Below are 19,914 nucleotides of genomic sequence, written 5' to 3' on the forward strand. Positions count from 1 at the left end.
AGATGGCTGTCGAGATAGTGGATGCATTTATTGTGACCTTCTAAAATTCCCTAGATTCTAGAACGGTCCCAGCAGTTTACAAGGTAGCAAATGTAACCCCGATATTCAAGAAAGGAGGGAGAGAGAAAACAGGGAACTACAGGCCAGTTAGCCTGACATCAGTTGTCGGGAAAATGCTGGAATCTATTAGTAAGGAAGTGGTAACAGGGCATTTAGAAAATCATAATATGATTAGGCAGAGTCATCATGGTTTTATGAAAGGGAAATCGTGTTTAACAAATTTATTCGGGTTTTTTGAGGCTGTAACTAGCAGGGTAGCTAAAGGGGAACCACTGGGTGTAGTATATTTGGATTTCCAAAAGGCATTTGATAAGGTGTCACATAAAAGGTTATTACACAAGATAACGGCTCATGAGGTTGGGGGTAATATATTAGCATGGATAGAGGATTGGTTAATGGGCAGAAAACAGAGAGTAGGGATAAACGGGCCATTTTTGGGTTGGCAGGCTGTAACTAGTGGGGTGCCGCAAGGATCAGTGCTTGGGCCTCAGCTATTTACAATATTATATTAATGACCTAGATGAAGGGACCGAGTGTAATGTATCCAAGTTTGGTGATGATACAACGCTAGGTGGGAATGTAAGCTGTGAGGAGGACGCAAAGAGCCTGCAAAGGGATATAGACCGGTTAAGTGAGTGGGCAATAAGGTGGCAGATGGAGTATAATGTGGGGAAACATGAGGTTGTTCACTTTTATAGGAAGAATAGAAAAACAGAATTTTTTTTTAAATGGTGAGAATCTATTAAATGTTGGTGTTCAGAGAGATTTAGGTGTCCTTGTACAGGAAACATAAAGTTAGCAGGCAGGTATAGCAAGCAATTAGGAAAGCAAATGGCATGTTAGCCTTTTGCAAAGGGGTTGGAGTATAAGAGTAAGGAATTTTTGCTACAGTTGTACAGGGCTTTGGCGTGACCATTTCTGGAGTACTGTGCACAGTTTTTGTCTCCTTATTTGAGGAAGGATATACTTACCCTAGAGGCGGTGCAACGAAGGTTCATTAGATTGATTCCTGGGATGATAGGGTTGTCCTACGAGGAGAGATTTGCTAGATTGGGCCTATACCTTCTGGAGTTTAGAAGAATGAGAGGTGATCTCATTGAAACATACATGATTCTGAGGAATACTTAAAGCGTAGACGCTGAGAGGTTGTTTCCCCTGGCTGGTAAGTCTAGAACTAGGGGGCAGAGTCTCCGGATAAGGGGTCGGCCATTTAAGACTGAGACGAGAGGAAATTTCTTCACTCAGAGGGTTGTGAATCTTTGGAATTCTCTGCCCCAGAGGGTGTTGGATGCTGAATCGTTGAATATATTCAAGGCTGAGATAGGTAGACTTTTGGACTCATGGGGAATCAAGGGATATGGAGATTGGGCGGGAAAGTGGAGTTGAGGTCGAATGTCAGCGAGGCTCGAGGGGCCGTATAACCTACTCTTGTTCCTAATTCTTATGTTCTTTAGCACCCCGACAGTCTGCTCGATGATGTTCCTCATGGCAGCATGGCTCTCATTGTATGAGTGGTGGGGTTGCGGAGGGGAGTCATCAGCCAGATGAAGTGCGGATAGCCCTTGTCTCCAAGCAGCCACCCTTGTGTTTGACATGGTGGCTGGAAGATTGCTGGCACACTGGACTGGGGCAGGATGAAGGCATCATGACTGCTGCCAGGCTAGCGGGTATTCACCATCATGATGTGCTGGGTGTGGTCGCACACCAACTGCACGTTGAGTGAGTGGTAGCCTTTGTGGTTGCGGAACATCTCAGGATTAATATAAAGCCACGTGTGTAGTTGATGGCATCTGCACCATGGGAAAGCCCAATATCCTGGCAAACCCACATGTGTGCTTGCCCTGCTTCTCGCTGTTCAGCGAAAAGTCAGTGGAGTACAGAGCCTCTGTGACCTCTCGGATGCTGTGATGTACTGTGAGATGTTAGTTATATCTCCTGCTCATCTCTGGAAGGATTCGGTGGCAAAAAATTGAGGGCCATGGTGACCTTGAGTGCCACTGGGAGAGCCGTTGTTGCCCTGTTATGAGGCTGCTGGTCTGGTTGGAGGAGGTGGCAGAGTTCTGTGACCACCTCCTTGGTGAAGCGGAGCCTCCTAATACATTGCTCCTGGCTTAAGTGCAGGTAGGAGAAGTGCTCTCGGAACACCCTAGGTGGGTAAGGCCTCCTGCTGAAGGCCCTCCTGGCCCCCTTCCCTCTGCAAGCAGCTTATCTCCTTTTCTGCTTCTCCATCTCCCTGTCATACATCAGTGCAAGGCGGACTGCAAGTAGCGCCCCCATGACTGTGAGCAAGTGGCCTGACCAGAACCCTTTAAATCCGAAACAAGACGTTCTCCACTTGCAGCAACACTCCGTCACCTCACCAACCTGAAATAACTGTAGAAAGCTCCAAACAGTTACACAAACTTACGCAGAGCCAATAGAAATCAAAAAGCAAGTCAGCTGCAAGTTGTTGCTGATCCCTTTGAATAGCGCTGGTGGGGGGTCCTTCCTGCTGCTGAACGCATGTTCGGCTGGTCGTGATTTGGAGAGGGTGTTGAATGGGGTGGTGGCCTCCATTTTTTGATGAAACCGGCTTTATCAGTCAGCACTGAGGTGCCGACTTTCATGGCCTATAAGTATAGTGGCGCATCATTTATTCAAGCACGACTTGTGTAAAATGATCAGTTAACTCAGGTGACTGAACCTTTCAACATATCCTACGTTTAAACCTCACCATTACAATCATGACACCAACACAAAAGTAAGCAAATGGCTCATTTTACAAAATGATAGAGTTGGTGGTTGTGCGTCACTGTCAAACGCCTTATACAGAGTTGGGAAAGTGATAATTACAGAAAAAGTTGTCACTGAGCTAGAGTCAGTTCTGGAGAAACACACACTTTAATGTCTATGTTTTATACAGCAGCCAAGGTGTCTGTGAAGGAAAAGGCTGTATTAATCAACATTGATCTTGTAAACCTAGGTAGGGTTGATTTTAAAACCAATACTTGGTGGTTAAAATGTTTCAGAAATCAACATGGCATGTGCCAGTTAGTAAACGTATGATGATTCTTGCACATGATTGGAATACATAAATTGCTGTGGGGAGTGGGGTTCATTGTACAGTCGGGGAAAAATGCCTCAGCAGTGTGAACATTAGGGGCTGGATTTTCATTGAGGAAGCGGGAAGGAGGCGGGACTACAACTTTTGGGGTTGTAGTCCCGTCTCCAACGAGTTCTAGCCAACCCACGCAATTTATACTTGATTGACCTTGTTGAGCCCGCCCAGCGGGCTCAGCAGGCCAATTAAGGGCCACCCGGCAACACGTGACGTCACAGATTGAAATTTCATCTGTCAAGACCTTTTGACAGACGAAATATCAGTGTTTCACAGCTGTTTGAAGCTGTCAAACACTGACAATCTGTACTCCAGGTTAATTCCTTCCTCTCAGGATGATTTAGAGATCTCCCTGGAACAGAAAGCAGAGGCTGCAGATTTTGACAGCTGGTGGCCATTCTGCCTTCTGTGCCGGTGAGATGAGGGACTCCTGAGACCTGAAGGAAGGAAGGCTGTAAAGGTAAGTAAAGGTTAGTAGAGCTTCTTTAAACACTTTACACAGACCAAACACACTTACCTCTACACTCATGCACCAATCACTCACCTGAACACCGGACATCTCGACCCCTCCAAGCCCTTCATCCTGACGGCCCGCCTCGCTAACTTGGTGTGGTTTGGAGCTGTCGGGAATCCCACATTTCAACAATGAAAATAGGGATTAGGCTAAAAACTGCCTGTTAACTACCTGTTAACATGCAGTTAATTGGCACTAATCCCCTTCCCGCCTCGGGTAGGCGGGTCCCAGTGCGGGGCGGATACCCGCCTCCTTTGAAACTGGTATGGAGGCGGGATGGGGTCGGGACCCCCGATTTCGGGATTTTAAACCCCCACACGCCTCCAATCCCGACTCCATGGCCCGATGAAAATCCAGCCCTAGAAGTCTCGCCTCTGTGCAACATACTGTGTGGATGAACAATGATCTGCACTTACTGGTTCAACAGTGAGTTTGTTCTAGCTGTGAAGTATCATCTGGGAAAAAAAGGCAAACAACATGCCAAATCAATATTACTTCTCAATAATGCACCAGCCCCTTAAGAACAGGTGTACTGTCAGCCGATGATGCAGACATTGACTGCGAGTGTATGTTTTTATTATATTACTTTAGTCAGTGTGCTCGAGTTCCTATGAACATTGCTGCTTTATGATGACATTGACTTTGTGCGATAGTGTAAAACGGGTGATAGCGAATCAGCACCCTGTTTTTCATCTCTCCTGATTTTTATTTCCATTGACTTCAAATCTTGTCATATGTCAGGGGTATGATTTTGGCAATAATAAATTTTCTGGTTCCAAACATACACTATCACAGATTCATTGCTGAGTGGATGACCAAGGCCAGTGGTTAACATAGATGTAATTCCCATTTCTGAAGCCCTCTTGTGATAAACCCAGAATGTGGAACAAGGAACGCAAAGAGGCTCGATGTTAGAATTAACACGAGTACTTTATTAACAACTGGGAAACACATACAGAGTAGCAAACATCAGGCCTGCATTCAGCATCCTGGCATTCCACCTTGTGCTGACCTATGCAGGAAGCAAAACCCCTGACCTTAGCAGCAGCATTGGCTACAGCACCACCTGGTGGACAACCCCAGCCATAACAGCCCAGATCACTATATCCCTCCCCCCTTAAGATTTCAGTATGAATTTCTTAACAAACAACCATTCCTAAGATCACATAAGAAGTCTCCATTCACCATGTTCCATACTTGATGAATCTTAACAGGTCAGTATCAATCTCTCTGGTGGCTTGCGAGACCTTTGTGAATGTCTAACAGTAAAGTCCCTGCTTGTTTGTGGTGAAGCCACCAGCTGCTCCTGAGCAGTGCTCGGAGTATCTGACTCTGCAGCGATGGTTCCCTCTTGACGAATGGGTTCCTGTGGAATTGTCTCTGCCCCTGGTGGTGTCACCACAGATGCACTTGAATAACTGGGGGCCAACCTGTCCTCAGCCATTGCATCTGGAACCTTCATTTCAATTTCCCCTTGTCTGGTAAGTATCTGATCTACATGTCTGCGTACTACCCTACCATCTCCCAACATGACCTTGTATGATACTGGACCAGTCATTGAGTCTATGAAACCAGGAATCCACTTTGGTTCATAACTGAAATTCCTGGTAAGGACCGCATCTCCTTCTCCAAAACTTTGGCTCTTTGTTCTTTTGTCATGGTTCTCTTTTTGTTTGTTTTGTCTGTTTTCCATTTTCCTTTTTAGGTCTGGGTGGACAAGGTCAAGAGTGGAGCGTAGTCTACGACCTAATAACATCTCTGCAGGAGAGAGTCCTGTGGTGGATTGAGGTGTTATTCTGTAGCTGAACAGAACCCGTGACACTTTGGCTGCTAAACTCCCTTCTGCACTTTTTTTTATCATCTCTTTAAATGTTTGTACGGCTCTCTCCGCAAGTCCATTAGAGGACGGATGATATGGAGCCAAGGTCACCTGCACTATGCCATTTTTCCTCAAGAACTCTTTTGTCTCTGTACTCACAAAACAAGTGGCATTGTCACTTACCACGATCTCCGGTAGCCCTTGATTACTGAAGCTCCGACGCAGGCAGTCTATAGTAGTAGTGGCGGAAGCAGAATTTACAGGATAAACATCCATCCATTTGGAATGTGCATCAATGATTATGAGGAACATCTTCCCCATGAATGGACCTGCATAATCTAAGTGCAATCTTCTCCATGGTTTATCCGGCCACTCCCAGGGGTGGAGAGGAGCCGCTGCTGGTGCCTTCCGGTGTTCCTGACAAGTGCTGCATGTCTTGACTAGATTTTCTATCTCCTCATCTAGCTTTGGCCACCACAAGTAACTCCTAGCCAAGGCTTTCATACGCGAGACCCCAGGATGACACTGATGTAGTTGCTCTAGGATAGACTGTCGTGCTGGCTGTGGAATAATCACTCGTGCTCCCCACAACACGCAACCATCCTGCACACTCAGCTCTGTTTTCCTGACACTGTAGGGTGTGAAGTCAGCCCTTTCCGGATGCTGTGGCCATCCCCTCACCACATATTCTCGAACTCTAGACAGTACTGGATCTTTACCTGTCCATGTTCTTACTTGCTCTGCAGTCACAAGTGCCGTGTCAGTGTCCTCCAACATCAACACTCTGTCCTCTGGAGCTGCACGAATAGGTGTGCCTGGCAGTGGAAGACGGCTCAAGGCATCTGCGTTCCCATGGTACTTGCCCGCTTTGTAGACGATGACATACTCATATGCCCTCAACGTCACGGCCCACCTCTGGATCCGGGGTGACACCATCTGTGGAACTGCTTTCATTTCATTGAAAAGCGAGAGAAGAGGTTTATGATCGGTGCATATGGTGAACTTCCTGCCATATATGTACTTGTGGAACCTCTGTAACCCAAACGTTACTGCTAACCCCTCTTTGTCTAACTGGGAATAGTTTTTTCCGCTGGTGTTAGAGTTCGGGACATAAACCCTATTGGTCTTTCAGTTCCATCTTCTATGCAGTGTGAAAGAACTGCCCCCACCCCATAAGGTGAAGCGTCACAAGAGAGAATGATGTCTTTCTCTGCATTGTAGTGAACCAGCACATCCGACGACAGCATCAGTTTCTTGGACTGTTCAAATGAAACCCCCTGCTCCTCTCCCCACTGCCACTGTGTCTCCTTGCGCAGTAGTTTGTGAAGAGGTGCTAACACAGTTGACAAGTTTGGTAAAAACCTGTTATAATAGTTCAGCAGTCCCAGGTAAGCTTTTAACTCAGCCACATTTGTAGGAGCAGGGGCGTCCTGCAGTGCTTGTACCTTCTCCTTGAGTGGATGGAGCCCGGTGGCGTCCACTCTGTGTCCCAGGAACACTGCCTCATTCCCCAGGAAAGTGCACTTACTCTTCTTGAGCCGGAACCCTGCCCTCTCCAATCTCTGTAGTACCTCTCTGAGTGCTCAGATGCTCCTGGTTGGTTCTTCCCGTCACCAGAATGTCATCCAGATAGATGGAAACGTGGAATCCCTTGCAGTACACCTTCTATTGTCCTCTGGAAGATAGCTGGACTAGATGTGACACCAAACGGTAAGCGGTTATATGTAAACAAGCCCTTGTGTGTATTTATGGTGACATACTTCTTTGATTCGTCACCCAGTGTAATCTGCAAGTAGGCATGACTCATATCCAACTTTGTGAATTTCTTCCCTCCAGCCAGGTTTGCAAAGAGATCCTCTGTTTTGGGAATAGGATACTGCTCTAGTTTGGACACCCGATTGACAGTCAATTTATAGTCTCCACAGAGTCTTACCGAATTGTCCGGTTTTAAAACAGGTACTATGGGAGCCGCCCATTCCGAACATTTCACTGGCTCCAGTATGTTCTCTCTCAATAGACGGTCAAGCTCAGCCTCCACCTTTGGCTTCATGGCATAAGGCACAGGTCGTTGTTTAAAAAACCTTGGCGGCGCCTCCTTGTCTACATAAATCTTAGCTGGGGGGCCATTAAATGTGCTAAGTTCCTCCTTGAACACATTCTCATGCTCACGCAACACTCCTTGCAAAGTCAACTGTTTGCCCGCATCTATTTGATGTACTGCTCCCCAGTCTAATTTAAGTTCTTTTATCCAGCCCCGACCTAACAGGTTTGGTCCGGTACCCGATACTATAACTACAGGTAGCTGTTCCACTGTGTCTCTGTGTTGCACAGTTACCTTAGCTGTACCTAATGTCGCTACTCATTCACCTGTATATGTTTTAAGATGCAGGGAGCAAGGCTTTAACTCTGGAACTTTTGCACGGTTCCACAATTTTGAGTACTCTGCCTTGTTCATTATGGTCACGCCGCACCCTGTATCCACTTCAAAGTTCACCTTTACTGTCAGTTGCAATGTGATAGGAGCCACTTTTGGAATGTTCTCTAACATGCTATACATTATTAACATGTCCTCTTCTTCCTCAGCTTCCCCGCTGATGTGGTGTGCTCCATGTTTTTTCACTTCTCTCCCTTGGTTTTGCTGCCCTCCCCCTTTTGGTTTGGATTCCTCCACAGGTGATTTCGCCCTGCTAGCTCGTTTTATGTGTCCTTGTTTCCCACACTTGTAGCACTTTTCCTCCAGAAACCGGCATTCACTCACCAGGTGATCGCCCTTGAATCTATAACATGCCTTCACATGCTCACGTTGTGGTTTCTGATGCATGTTCAACTTGTGCACAACAACCTGACCTGCAACTTGCGTAGCATTAGCCTTGTCTGAACCCTGTATTTCTTTTACATCTCGGTTCGCTGTCTCTATGGCTTGAGCAAGTTCCAATGCTTTTTCATAAGTAAGCCCAGTCTCGGATAATAATCTACGCTGCATTCGGTCGTCCATAATTCCGCAAACTAGCCTATCTTGCAGCATTTCCTTCAGGTTGTTCCCATAATTGCAATCTTGTGCTAATTTATGCAACACCGCTACATAGTCCATTATGCTCTCTTCCTCTTTCCTGTTCCTTGAATTAAACTTGAACTGCTGTACAATCTCACTAGGCTTAGGGTTGAAATGTTCTTTTAGCAAGGCCACTAATTCAACAAATGATTTGTCTCCAGGCTTTTTGGGACTGAGCAGATTTTTCATGAAACTGTAGGTCTGGCTTCCCACTCAACTAAGCAGAATGGCTTTCCTTTTTCCGGCATCATTTATTTCATTTGCTTTGAAAAAATAACCCAACACTTCACAGTATTCCTCCCAGGTTTGTGCTTGAATATCAAAGGCGGGAACCGTTCCTACCGTGGCAGCCATGCTCTCTTCCAACTGGTAGCTAACCGTAGCTCGTAATTTTGTTGTTTAAACGTCCTGGCAGACTTCTCTTCTTTAATCAGGGTCCTTTTAGTTACCTCGTCGCCAAATGTGATAAACCCAGAATGTGGAACAAGGAACTCAGAGGCTCGATGTTAGAATTAACACGAGTACTTTATTAACAACTGGGAAACACATACAGAGTAGCAAACATCAGGCCTGCATTCAGCATCCTGGCATTCCACCTTGTGCTGACCTATGCAGGAAGCAAAACCCCTGACCTTAGCAGCAGCATTGGCTACAGCACCACCCGGTGGACAACCCCAACCATAACAACACAGATCACTATACCTCTGTTCCTGATCACTGTGATGATGTGGTGAACATAACCAAGTGACATTCAGTGTTGTTAGCCATATTGAAGCATACAACACATTCAGCACTACCCTTAGGGATACATTCTAATATGGAGCCAATTCAGTTTCTTTTGCTGAGAAGAAGGGATAATGCCCGAGGGAGTGATGCAGTGTCAAAGGTGCCGTCTTTCGGATGAGACGGTAAAGTGAGATCCCTCTCAGGTAGAAGAAGTAAAAGATCCCATGGAACTATTTCCAAAAAGAGCAGGGGCCTTCGCTCCGGTGTCCTGGCCAATATTTATCCCTCAACCAAAGTCAGTAAAACAGACTCTCTGCTCATTACCTCATTGATGTTTGTGGGACAGTTGTGCTATGCACACATTCACATTACAACAGTGACTACACTTCAAAAAAGTACTTCATTGGCTGTAAAGTGCTTTGGGACATCATAAAGGTTGTGAAAGGTGCTATGTAAATGCAAGTATTTTTTGCAAGTAAATGTTTCAATGCATTGAGACAATAGGACATTGAAAATATTGCCTAATACACTATAGTTTTTTGCAGCACTTGTTACATTGTAACGTAAATCACAACTTGTACAACTCTATGGGGGAGAAATTCAGTTGGTTAGCGCCTCCCGTTAGCGCCTTTGGGGGTCGCTAACGACTTACCACCTGGGTACGGCGATGTTAGCACCGCCAGCGAAATTCACCGGGCGGTTTGCGGTGGTGCTAACCACTACCGCCATGATCTCCTGCGCCTGGAGATCATGACGCCATCCAGCTGTGCATCACTCACAACCGGAAATTCATTTTTGCCCCCTGCCTCAGCGCCTGCTGTTAGGAACGACAGGTAGAGGAGGCGGTTTGCAGTCGGTTGGGAGGTGCAGGTGTGCTATTTAAAGACGTGAACTTCCTGGGTTTTTTTTGTTGGCAAACAATGCTGCCTTGTCACTTTGACAGAAGCAGACGGGCGTTTTGACCCATTTGAGATTTTCCTACTTGAAGGAGTTTTGCTCCTGACAATTTATCAGGTTCATTTGTCTTACTTTTGATACTGCAACATTTCCAACACTTAATGGGGGCTGTACTGGCACGGGACCTCGCTCTCCAGCTTCACTGGCGGAGGCAGAGAGAACGATTGGAAAACGTGGCCAGAGGGAGGAGGGCCAATAGGGCTCTCAGCAGGAGACCTTGCTGTCCCAGAATATTCTGGGAGTAGTTCTCCTACTTTCATCTCTCGGAGGAGCAGTGCCTTAGAAGGCTCCGCTTCAGCAAGGAGGTGGTCACAGAGCTCTGCCACCTCCTGCAGCCAGACCTCCACCCTCAGCTCAGGACCAGGCTGTCTCTCAGCGGCAGTGATGGTCACAGTCGCTCTCAATTTCTACGCCAGCGGCTCCTTCCAAGCTTCAACAGGGGATATTGCAAACATTTCACAGTTCGCCGTCCATTGCTGCATCTGGGAGGTGACAGATGCTCTGTACAAAAGGAGAAGGGAGTACATCTCATTCCCCATGACCAGCGACAAACAGCATGAATGCTTATGTGGCTTTGCAAGAATAGTGGGCTTCCCTATTGTTTAGGGCGCCATTGACTGCACCCACGTGGCATTGCGGGCACCTCATCACAATGCAGAAGTGTTCCGCAACCGCAAAGGCTACCAGTACATAAGAACATAAGAAATAGGAGCAGGAGTAGACCATTTGGCCCTTCAAGCCTGCTCCACCATTCAATGAGATCATGGCTGATCTTCTGCCTCAACTCCATTCACCGGCCCTATCGCCATATCCCTTGATGCCCTTACTAGCCAGAAATCTATTGACTTCTGTTTTGAATATACCCAATGACTGAGCCTCCACAGCCCTCTGGGGTAGAGAAGTCCAAAGATTCACCACCCTCTGTGTGAAGAAATTTCTTCTCATCTCAGTCCTGAATGGCCTACCCTTTATCTTGAGGCTGTGGCCCCTGGTTCTAGACTCCCCAGCTAAGGGAAACATTCTCCCAGCATCCACCCTATCAAGCCCTGTAATAATTTTGTATGCTTCAATGAGATCCCCTCTCATTCTTCTGAATTCAAGAGAATACAGGCCTAGTTTACTCCATCTCTTCTCATATGACAGTCCCGCCATCCCAGGAATCAATCTCATGAACCTTCGTTGCACTCCCTCTATGGCAAGTATATCCTTCCTCTCTGAACATGCAGTTGGTATGCAACCACAGACAGCGCATCATTGCCGTCAGTGCCCGCTATCCTGGCAGCAGCCACGATTCATTCATCTTGCGACAGACTGGTGTCCCAGCACTGAAGAATGGCTTCTGTGATGGTGGGAACCTCGGGAGTAGGCCGATATGGATCATCTACTCGGCACTTCTGGCTGAAGTTGGTTGCAAACACTTCAGCCTTGTCTTTTGCACTCACGTGCTGGGCTCCACCATCATTGAGGATAGGGATATTCTTATGGCCTCTTCCTCCTGTTAGTTGTTTAATGGTCCACCACCATTCACGACTGGATGTGACCGGACTGCAGAGCTTTGATCTGATCCGTTGATTGTGGGATCGCTTAGCCCTGTCTATAGCATGCTGCTTCCACTTTTTAGCATGCATGTAGTCCTGGGCCACCTCCCTCCACATCCTTCTGAACTCCTGCGGCAATGGTCTCCTGCCAGTGTCTAGGAACAGCACTGCCCATCAGCGTTCCACAACCAGAGCCTCCAATGCCTGATCGCTGAACCAGCGAGCTCTCTCCCTGGGTCACTGATCAGCCATGAGATTTGTGGTTGATGGATTGCAGCTCCTTGCAGGCCCAGGTCACAAGCAGCAATGATCAGAGTGAGGCTGTGCAGCATGATGGACCTTCCCCTTTAAGAACTAGAAGACGCCAGTCTGTCTGAGTACTTGTAATTGACAGCGCCTGAGCTTGAGTAAGTGCTCTGCGGTAGCGCCCCGCTCTCCGACGTTAGCACCCTAAGAGAAGTGTGTAGCGCTTGATTTAGCGCTCCACTTCCCTCTTGGGGTGCTAAAACTGCATTTCGGGTCGCCAGTGCTAAAGTTTGCCTCTGGGCGATGTTAATGCCCCAAAATGGTCGATACCGAATTTTTCCCCCTAGGTTTCAATTTCATTTATTAGGAGTTCAGGCTTTTTGCTTATTTTCAGTGCACCAGCGTAAAGTGAAAAATTACTTGTACAGTATATGTCTATATAGTACAGCTGCTGTGCAATAACCTGCATATTGTTATTTTACCTTACACTTACACTTACAGTACACTTTGTATTGCTGGAAATATAGTAAATTTAAAAAAAAATGCAACTTCTAGTTTTATTACAATAAATCAACTGATTGCAATTTTCAGATTGCATTGTATGTCGTTTTTGGTGCTGAATTAATGTTTAATGTAATGGAAAGTTGAGACTAATATGAGGCCAGTGAGTTAGTCACTTATCAAAACTGATGTTTTTCAAATTCTTAAGTTAAACAGCAGTCTAGTATAGTAGGTTACTGTTACTGTGTTACTGCTGTGCTATACTGCTTCTATGAATCTTAAATATCTACTGACAAAAAAGCCCTCCCACTCCCTTTCCTACAGATTTTGCCTTGTGCAAATTTTTAAATTTTGTAATTGAATAAACATTCAATTACACAGTGACTGATTCTAGCTAACTTTAGATTATTAGTTGGATTACTTTACACAGTATTTGTGTCTGAATTCCTAGGTTATGTCAATTCTTTTATCAACTACAAACATTTTAATAAGCAATCAATTGAATAGTGTGTCAGATTGCAGCTAGCTTTCGATTATTAATTGGAATAATTGGCACAACGTTTGTTTCTGAGCCCCATGGTTATGTCATGTTTAATATTTTATGTGAAAGCACTCTATGTGCCTTGTGGATCTCTATAACGAACATGAGCATTCCCGTAAGAGTCTGTGCGCAACTAGTGTATGTACAGAGAGATCTATTCATTAGAATTTATCTAAATCATCCATTGTTCACAAAAGTGAAGTGAGTTGATTCTCTACTAGAAGCGCTCTGAACCAGTTCGTAAATTGTATCGAAACAATATTGTCCTATATCCTCATGGATGGTACCCATAGCAACATGCAGGCTGCTTGCTCACTGCACTCATTCTGTGTTGTGATGATGTAAGTTGATAGTTCTGCCTTTTTCTAAAGTGAACTGAGTTGCTTTCTGAAGGATTTATTTACAAGTGTCTCGGCTATTTTTAATGATTCACTGCGCTGAAATTCATTGCCCCTTTTTTAAAATGGGTTTACAATATTGGGAAACCTGCTAATATAATTCCTACATGTTGGCTGTTATATTTTCTTGTAAAATTATTAAGTACTGCGGGGATTTTTTTTGTAGCACTGGCGATTCAACAAAGTTATTTATAGAATGGACTTGCACAGTATTCGCCCCGACCTCCCGGATCTATTTTTCAAACAATGGCTCAAAAAGTCCCGATGAATTTGGGATCTGGTGAGCGGAAACTATTTATATAAACTCCTTGAATCCCCATAGTCATTGGACCAATGAGAGTTTTCCCATGTTTTCTCTTATTTGTTTTAATTAATACATATTGTAAACAATACTTAATTTTTATTTTGGACAGAAAATTATTTTGAGTGTACCTTAAGTAGACCATGACTGATCTTTCTTGTTTCGTGCTTTTTTATGTTCTTAACCTAATAGTGGTCCAGTGAGTCTGTCTGGGGACACTGATTTTTTTTTTAATGTAAGTTTTCAAGTTCCAGCTTCCAAGTCTTGCTGACTAATTCCAACTAACCTTCTCTCTTCCCACATTCCTCTCCATGGCTACACATATGATTCAGATGATATGCACTTGTGACATTTCGATAATTTCCATTAAATCAAAAATGAGAATTTTTCATGGGCTGACTCCAGTTATGATGGCAGAAAAATTGAAAGTCAGACTTGTGATTCTATATCAAATCTGTGATTCAAGTGGGAGTATTACTTGAGCTATGAATGTTTTTGAGGAATTTTGAAATCACTGAGGGGAGGTATTTGGCCTCCTCCAAATTTGTTTGGCATTTATATGTCACCCCCTCTCCATTCCAAATCCTGGAATTGCCACAGATATTTCCCTGACCCCCCACCTCCTGTGCCTCTGAAAGAAATCGTAATTGCACATGCAAAATGCATGGGCGGCAACCCCCTCCCGTCCTGAATGAATTTACAATTCTTTTTTCATTTGACACTTTTGTGCATTTGTAAATTATTAATTTAACACTTTTTTTTAATTGAAGTATTTCAAAATTATGAAAGGGATATAGAAGCACTGGAGAAAGTGGAAAAAAAGATTGACAAGGATGATACCAGAACTGAGAGTGTACAACTCTCAGGAAAGACTGAACAGGCTGGGCGCTTTTCTCTAGAAAAGAGAAGACTGAGAGGTGACCTGAAAGAGATCTTTAAAATTATGAAGGGATTCAATAGGGTAGATGTAGAGAAGACGTTACCACTTGTGGGAGATCCAAAACAAGTGCCATAAGATAGTCGCTAATAAATCTAATAAAGAATTCAGGAGAAACTTCTTTCTCAGGGAGTGGTGAGAATGTGGAACTCGCTACCACATGGTTGAGGCTCATAGCATAAATGCATTTAAATGGAAGCTAGTTATGTACATGGGAGAGAAAGGAATAGAAGGATATGTTGATAAGGTGTAATGAAGTAAGGTGGGAGGAGGCTGGTCTGGAGCCTAACCACCAACATAGTTGGGCAGAATGGCCTGGTTCTGTGCAGTAAAATTCTACGTAATTTTATTCTATGTAATTCTAGGAAAAGGTTAAATAAGGAGATTAATTAGTGTTAGTGATGTGAGCACAGCTTGTTTAATTACACAGGATGCAACTGGGTTTTGATTTAAAATTAGGGCAAATTTATTGGCTGTTGTGCAAAAAATATTGGAAGATGTAACAGGACTTGTACCTGAAATGGTACCACCTCACCTCTGAGAGGTTACAACTAAACATTTCAATGTCAGAGTTATTGCAGTTTTCTTTTTCACACAGGATCTTGTTCTGAAACATTTACCTGTGAATCTGGTCTATCGTCAGGAAAGACAGAAAAGAAGGCCTGTGTTGAGGTAATGGATTATTTAACTCCCTATCTAATTAGATTTGACTACTGCAACTCATTTCACTGAGCTGTCATTGAGTATCTGTTGATCAGAAATAAAATCTTTAAATATATGCTTACTGATAATTTTTATGTAAGATATATATAGATATCTGACTGTTCGGAGTCTTAATGATTTGTTTTTTTTCTTAACTGAGGTTTTTTGCTATGAAAATTATATTTTTGATATAACATATTACAGACAGGTGGTGGGTAGGTGTTTGTCCTCTTTATATCGCCTCAAATACAGTGTGAAACATTTTGATGCAGGTTAGTATTCTGAGGAAGCTCAATTTTTTAGGAACAGCTTAGAGAAAAATATCTGTACCGGAATGCTCCCCTTATCCAAGGGACTTCTGAATTTAACTCTGGCCTCCCTACTATTGTCTCCAACCTATTCCCGGCTACTACTAGGAAATATGTATCCCATTAATTACTACATAACCAGGTCTATTTAACCTGAGTTTTTCCTGTGTCCATTCGCCTGCGCACTTTGGCAGCCACTCTAGACCTGAGCTGTTCACTTCTGTTTCCACTTTTTTCTCCCCACTTTTCCTTTACTCTCTATTCCTCCCTGGCTGCTCTCTCCTGTCGTCATCTCTCCTCTCTCGGATATTCTGTCCTCCCAAATCACTACCCCAATCCTTCATTACTCTTTGACTTTCCTACTCTCCTGCCGCCATCCCAGGCTTGACTCCCTCTTAGATAAGCCTACAGCTTCCCTCTGTGCCTCTCTTGACATCCTCTAAAAGGCCCACCGTGGCACTCCTCACTGCCTCCTCGTGAACAGCAACCCCAATTGTCCCATCCTACTCTCTCGTCGACCTTCTTGATCAGCACACCTGTTGGGGGCTAATTTTGCCAATCTCCTCCACGTCCAACTCACCCATTCCAGCGCTGACCCTGTGGATGCTGACAGTGGGTCAGCTATCACCGACCCTCTCCGCATCTCCCTCCAGAATGTCCGTTCACTTGCAAACAAGGCCCTTACCATCCATGAGCTTATCGTGGATTAAAACTAAAAATTGAAACTAAAAATAATTGTTTGAATAAAAACTATAACTAACTAATTATATAAATAAAATAAGGTTAGATGGAGATGGCAGTGCAGGTGGTGCATCGTAACTGCAGCATGTGGGAGTTGGTGGAGACCAACGAGATCCCGAGCACCCACATCTGCTGTAAGTGCCTGCAACTTGAGGAATTTCAGCTCGGAGTTGTTGAGCTGGAGTCCAAGCTGCAGCCATTGCGATGCATCAGGGAAGGGGAGAGTTGCCAAGACACTTTGTTCCAGGAGGCAGTCACACCCCTTAGGTTAAGTAGTACTTTAGAGTTAGTCAATGGTCAGGGATAGGAGAGTGTGACTGCGAGTCAGGAAGGTATGGGGACCCAGGATATTGTGATGGAGGAGCCTCAGCCCTTGACCTTGTCCAACAGGTACGAGGTACTTGCTACCTGTATGGATGAGAAAACAAGGACTACAGGGAGGATGGGAAAACTGACCACTACACTGTGGTACAGGAGGCCATTCAAATCAAGGTGAGTAAAAAGGAATGTGGTAGTGGTAGGTGACAGTTTGGTCAGGGGGATAGATACTGTTCTCTGCAGCTGCGACAGGGAGTACCAAAGGCTGTGTTGCCTGCCCGCTGCCAGGGTTAAAGACATCTCCTTGTGGCTGGAGAAGAACTTGGAGTGGGAACGGGAGGATCCAGTTGTTGTGGTCCATGAAGGAAGCAATGACATAGGTAGAACTAGGAATGAGGGTCTGCTGAGAGAGTTTGAGGAGTTGGGGTTTTAAAGCAGAACCTCAAAGGTAATAATCTCTGGATTGTTACCTGAGCCACGCGCAGAGGGATTGGCATAGGGAGAAGCAGATTAGAAGATTAAATGTATGGCTGAAAGAGTGGTGTGGGAGGCAGGGGTTTCGCTTCATGGGCCACTTGCACCAGTACTGGGGAAAGAGGGAGTGTCCTGGTGTGGTAAACCACGTTCACTATCGTATCACTGTTAGTAGTTAGCACTGTTCACCACTGTTCGTTATAACTGTATCACTGACCACTATTGTATCACGGTACGAGGTCGCCTCTTGCCACACTGCTATACCTGGGATGACCACTGCCGACTCCGCCTTGGCTCCACCCACCAGGCCAGGTATAAAGGTGAGCGACTGGCTGGTATTCCTCCTGCTTGGATCGGATCACCCACGAGAGTGGGCTCTGTTATTTAGTCAATAAAAACCTTTAGTCACCTTCGTAACTCTTCGCCTTTTATTGGAGGAATTGATAGGTATATCAATTTTATTGACTAAATTTAATGATGTCCGACAACGAGTCACAACCGGCGGAGGAGCCACCAGCGCAGCTCCCAGGAGCACAGCCACACCAGCCAGCTTGGCTGCGAGCCCTCAGACCGCCGTACCTGGACCTGAACCCACGAGCAGCAAACTCAGCCGCAGACTTTAAACACTGGCTGGTCTGCTTCGAATCATACCTGAGAGAATCCAGCGTCCCTCAGGCATCCAAACTAAGTGTCCTGCAGGCACAACTGAGCCCGAGAGTATACACTCTCATCGAGGACATGACTACCTACGAGACCGCCATCAACCTGCTGAAACAGAAGTACCGGACCCCGGTAAACTACATGTACGCTAGGCACCTCCTAAGATCACGGCCGCAACAGCCAGGAGAATCAGTAGCCGAATTCTCACAGGCGCTATATGCACTCGCCAGGAACTGTGACTTTAAATCGGTGTCGGCAGCCGAAAATACTGAAGATAATATCCGCGACGCATTCCTGAAAGGCCTACGGTCCGAGTACTCACGGCAAAGACTGCTGGAAGCTAAAGACCTCAGCATGGAAAAAGCTGAAGCCCTCGCTATCTCCCTGGAAGTGGCCCACCAAGATCAGGAAGCATTCACCAGGTACTGCTCGCGACCCTGGGACTCGGGCCCGACCCCTACCACAGCACCCTTCCCAGCGCCGCCCCCGGGACCTACCTCTGCGTCGGCGTCCCGGACCCGACCGGCCCCGCCACCCCCGGCACCGGCCCCGACATCGGGCATCCGCGATCGGGCCGCCGGCTGTTTTTTTTGTGGCCAGGAGAAGCACCCGAGGTCGCGCTGCCCAGCCAAGAACTCCATATGTAAAACCTGCCTGAAGAAAGGCCACTTCTCCAAGGCCTGCAGGAGCGGATCCTCAGAGGCCAGCAGTGCCGCATGCGAACTATGGGGGCGGCCATCTTCGTTTAGGGCAACTGAGGCCAGCAACCCCACACATGAGTCATGGGGGCGGCCATCTTTGTTTAGGGCAACTGAGGCCAGCATCCCCACACATGAGTCATGGGGGCGGCCATCTTTGATTAAGGCAACCGACCCCAATAGTGCCTCATGGGGCCCTACCTCGTGGGAGACGCCATTTTACTCACCACGCCTGACCGCCTCGCCCGCAGATGACAACGACTCGCTCAGCTACACACTAGCTTCCGTCACCCTGGACCAAGCCCGCCCGCACCATCTGTCCAAGTCAATGATGAACATCAAAGTGAACGGCCACGCCACGACCTGCCTGTTCGACAGCGGAAGCACGGAGAGCTTCATCCACCCAGACACGGTGAGCCACTACTCCCTCTCTGTCCTACCAACGCGCAGCCGAATCTCGATGGCATCGAGGTCCCACGCCACGGACATCAGCGGCTACTGTGTCGTGACCCTGTCGGTTAAGGGCACGGAGTATAAAAACTTTAAACTCCTCGTCCTCCCCCATCTCTGCGCTGCCGTCCTACTAGGGCTGGACTTCCAATCCCACCTCCAAAGCGTAACCCTAGCATACAGTGGACCCCTCCCCCCACTCACAGTCAACAACCAGCAAACGTTAAACCGCCCACCGCGTAACACCTGCAGCCTCTCCACCCTCAAGGTCCCGCCACCCTCTCTGTTTGCTAACCTTACCCCTGACTGCAAACCCGTCCCTACCAAAAGCAGGCGGTATAGCGCCGGGGACAGAGCCTTCATTAGCTCTGAGGTGCGGCGCCTCCTGAAAGAGGGCATTATCGAGGGGAGCAGCAGCCCCTGGCGTGCCCAGGTCGTAGTCGTAAAGACCGGCGATAAAAACCGCCTGGTCATCGACTACAGCCAGACCATAAACAGATATACCCAGCTGGACGCATACCCCCTCCCCCGCATATCTGACATGGTCAATCAGATTGCACAGTATAAAGTATTCTCGACCATCGACCTGAAGTCGGCCTACCACCAACTCCCTATCCACCCTGAGGACCGCCAGTATACCGCCTTCGAGGCGAATGGGCGCCTATACCACTTCCTTAGGGTCCCCTTCGGTGTCACTAATGGGGTCTCGGTCTTCCAAAGGGAGATGGACCAGATGGTTGACCAGAACGAACTGCAGGCTACATTCCCCTACCTAGATAACGTCACTATCTGCGGCCGCGACCGGCAGGAACATGACGCGAATCTGGAGAAATTCCTCCGTACGGCCCAACGGCTGAACCTCACCTACAATAAGGA

The 19,914-nt window shown here is 46.4% G+C and overlaps 1 protein-coding gene across 5 annotated transcripts in view; it reads left to right on the plus strand.

Annotated features, from left to right (window-relative positions):
* Nucleotides 1-19,914, plus strand: part of arhgef28a (Rho guanine nucleotide exchange factor (GEF) 28a) — a 678,106-nt gene that overhangs the window by 192,599 nt on the left and 465,593 nt on the right. For all 5 annotated transcript variants that reach the window (XM_085990347.1, XM_085990327.1, XM_085990336.1 and 2 more), the window contains one exon: nt 15,286-15,359. In XM_085990347.1, the coding sequence (XP_085846473.1) occupies nt 15,286-15,359 (74 nt within the window). The remainder of the gene's footprint in view (nt 1-15,285; nt 15,360-19,914) is intronic.

This window comes from Somniosus microcephalus, chromosome 1, assembly GCF_052327205.1.
Source record: "Somniosus microcephalus isolate GS21.2 chromosome 1, FLI_Smic_1.0, whole genome shotgun sequence".
Classification (NCBI taxonomy): domain Eukaryota; kingdom Metazoa; phylum Chordata; class Chondrichthyes; order Squaliformes; family Somniosidae; genus Somniosus; species Somniosus microcephalus.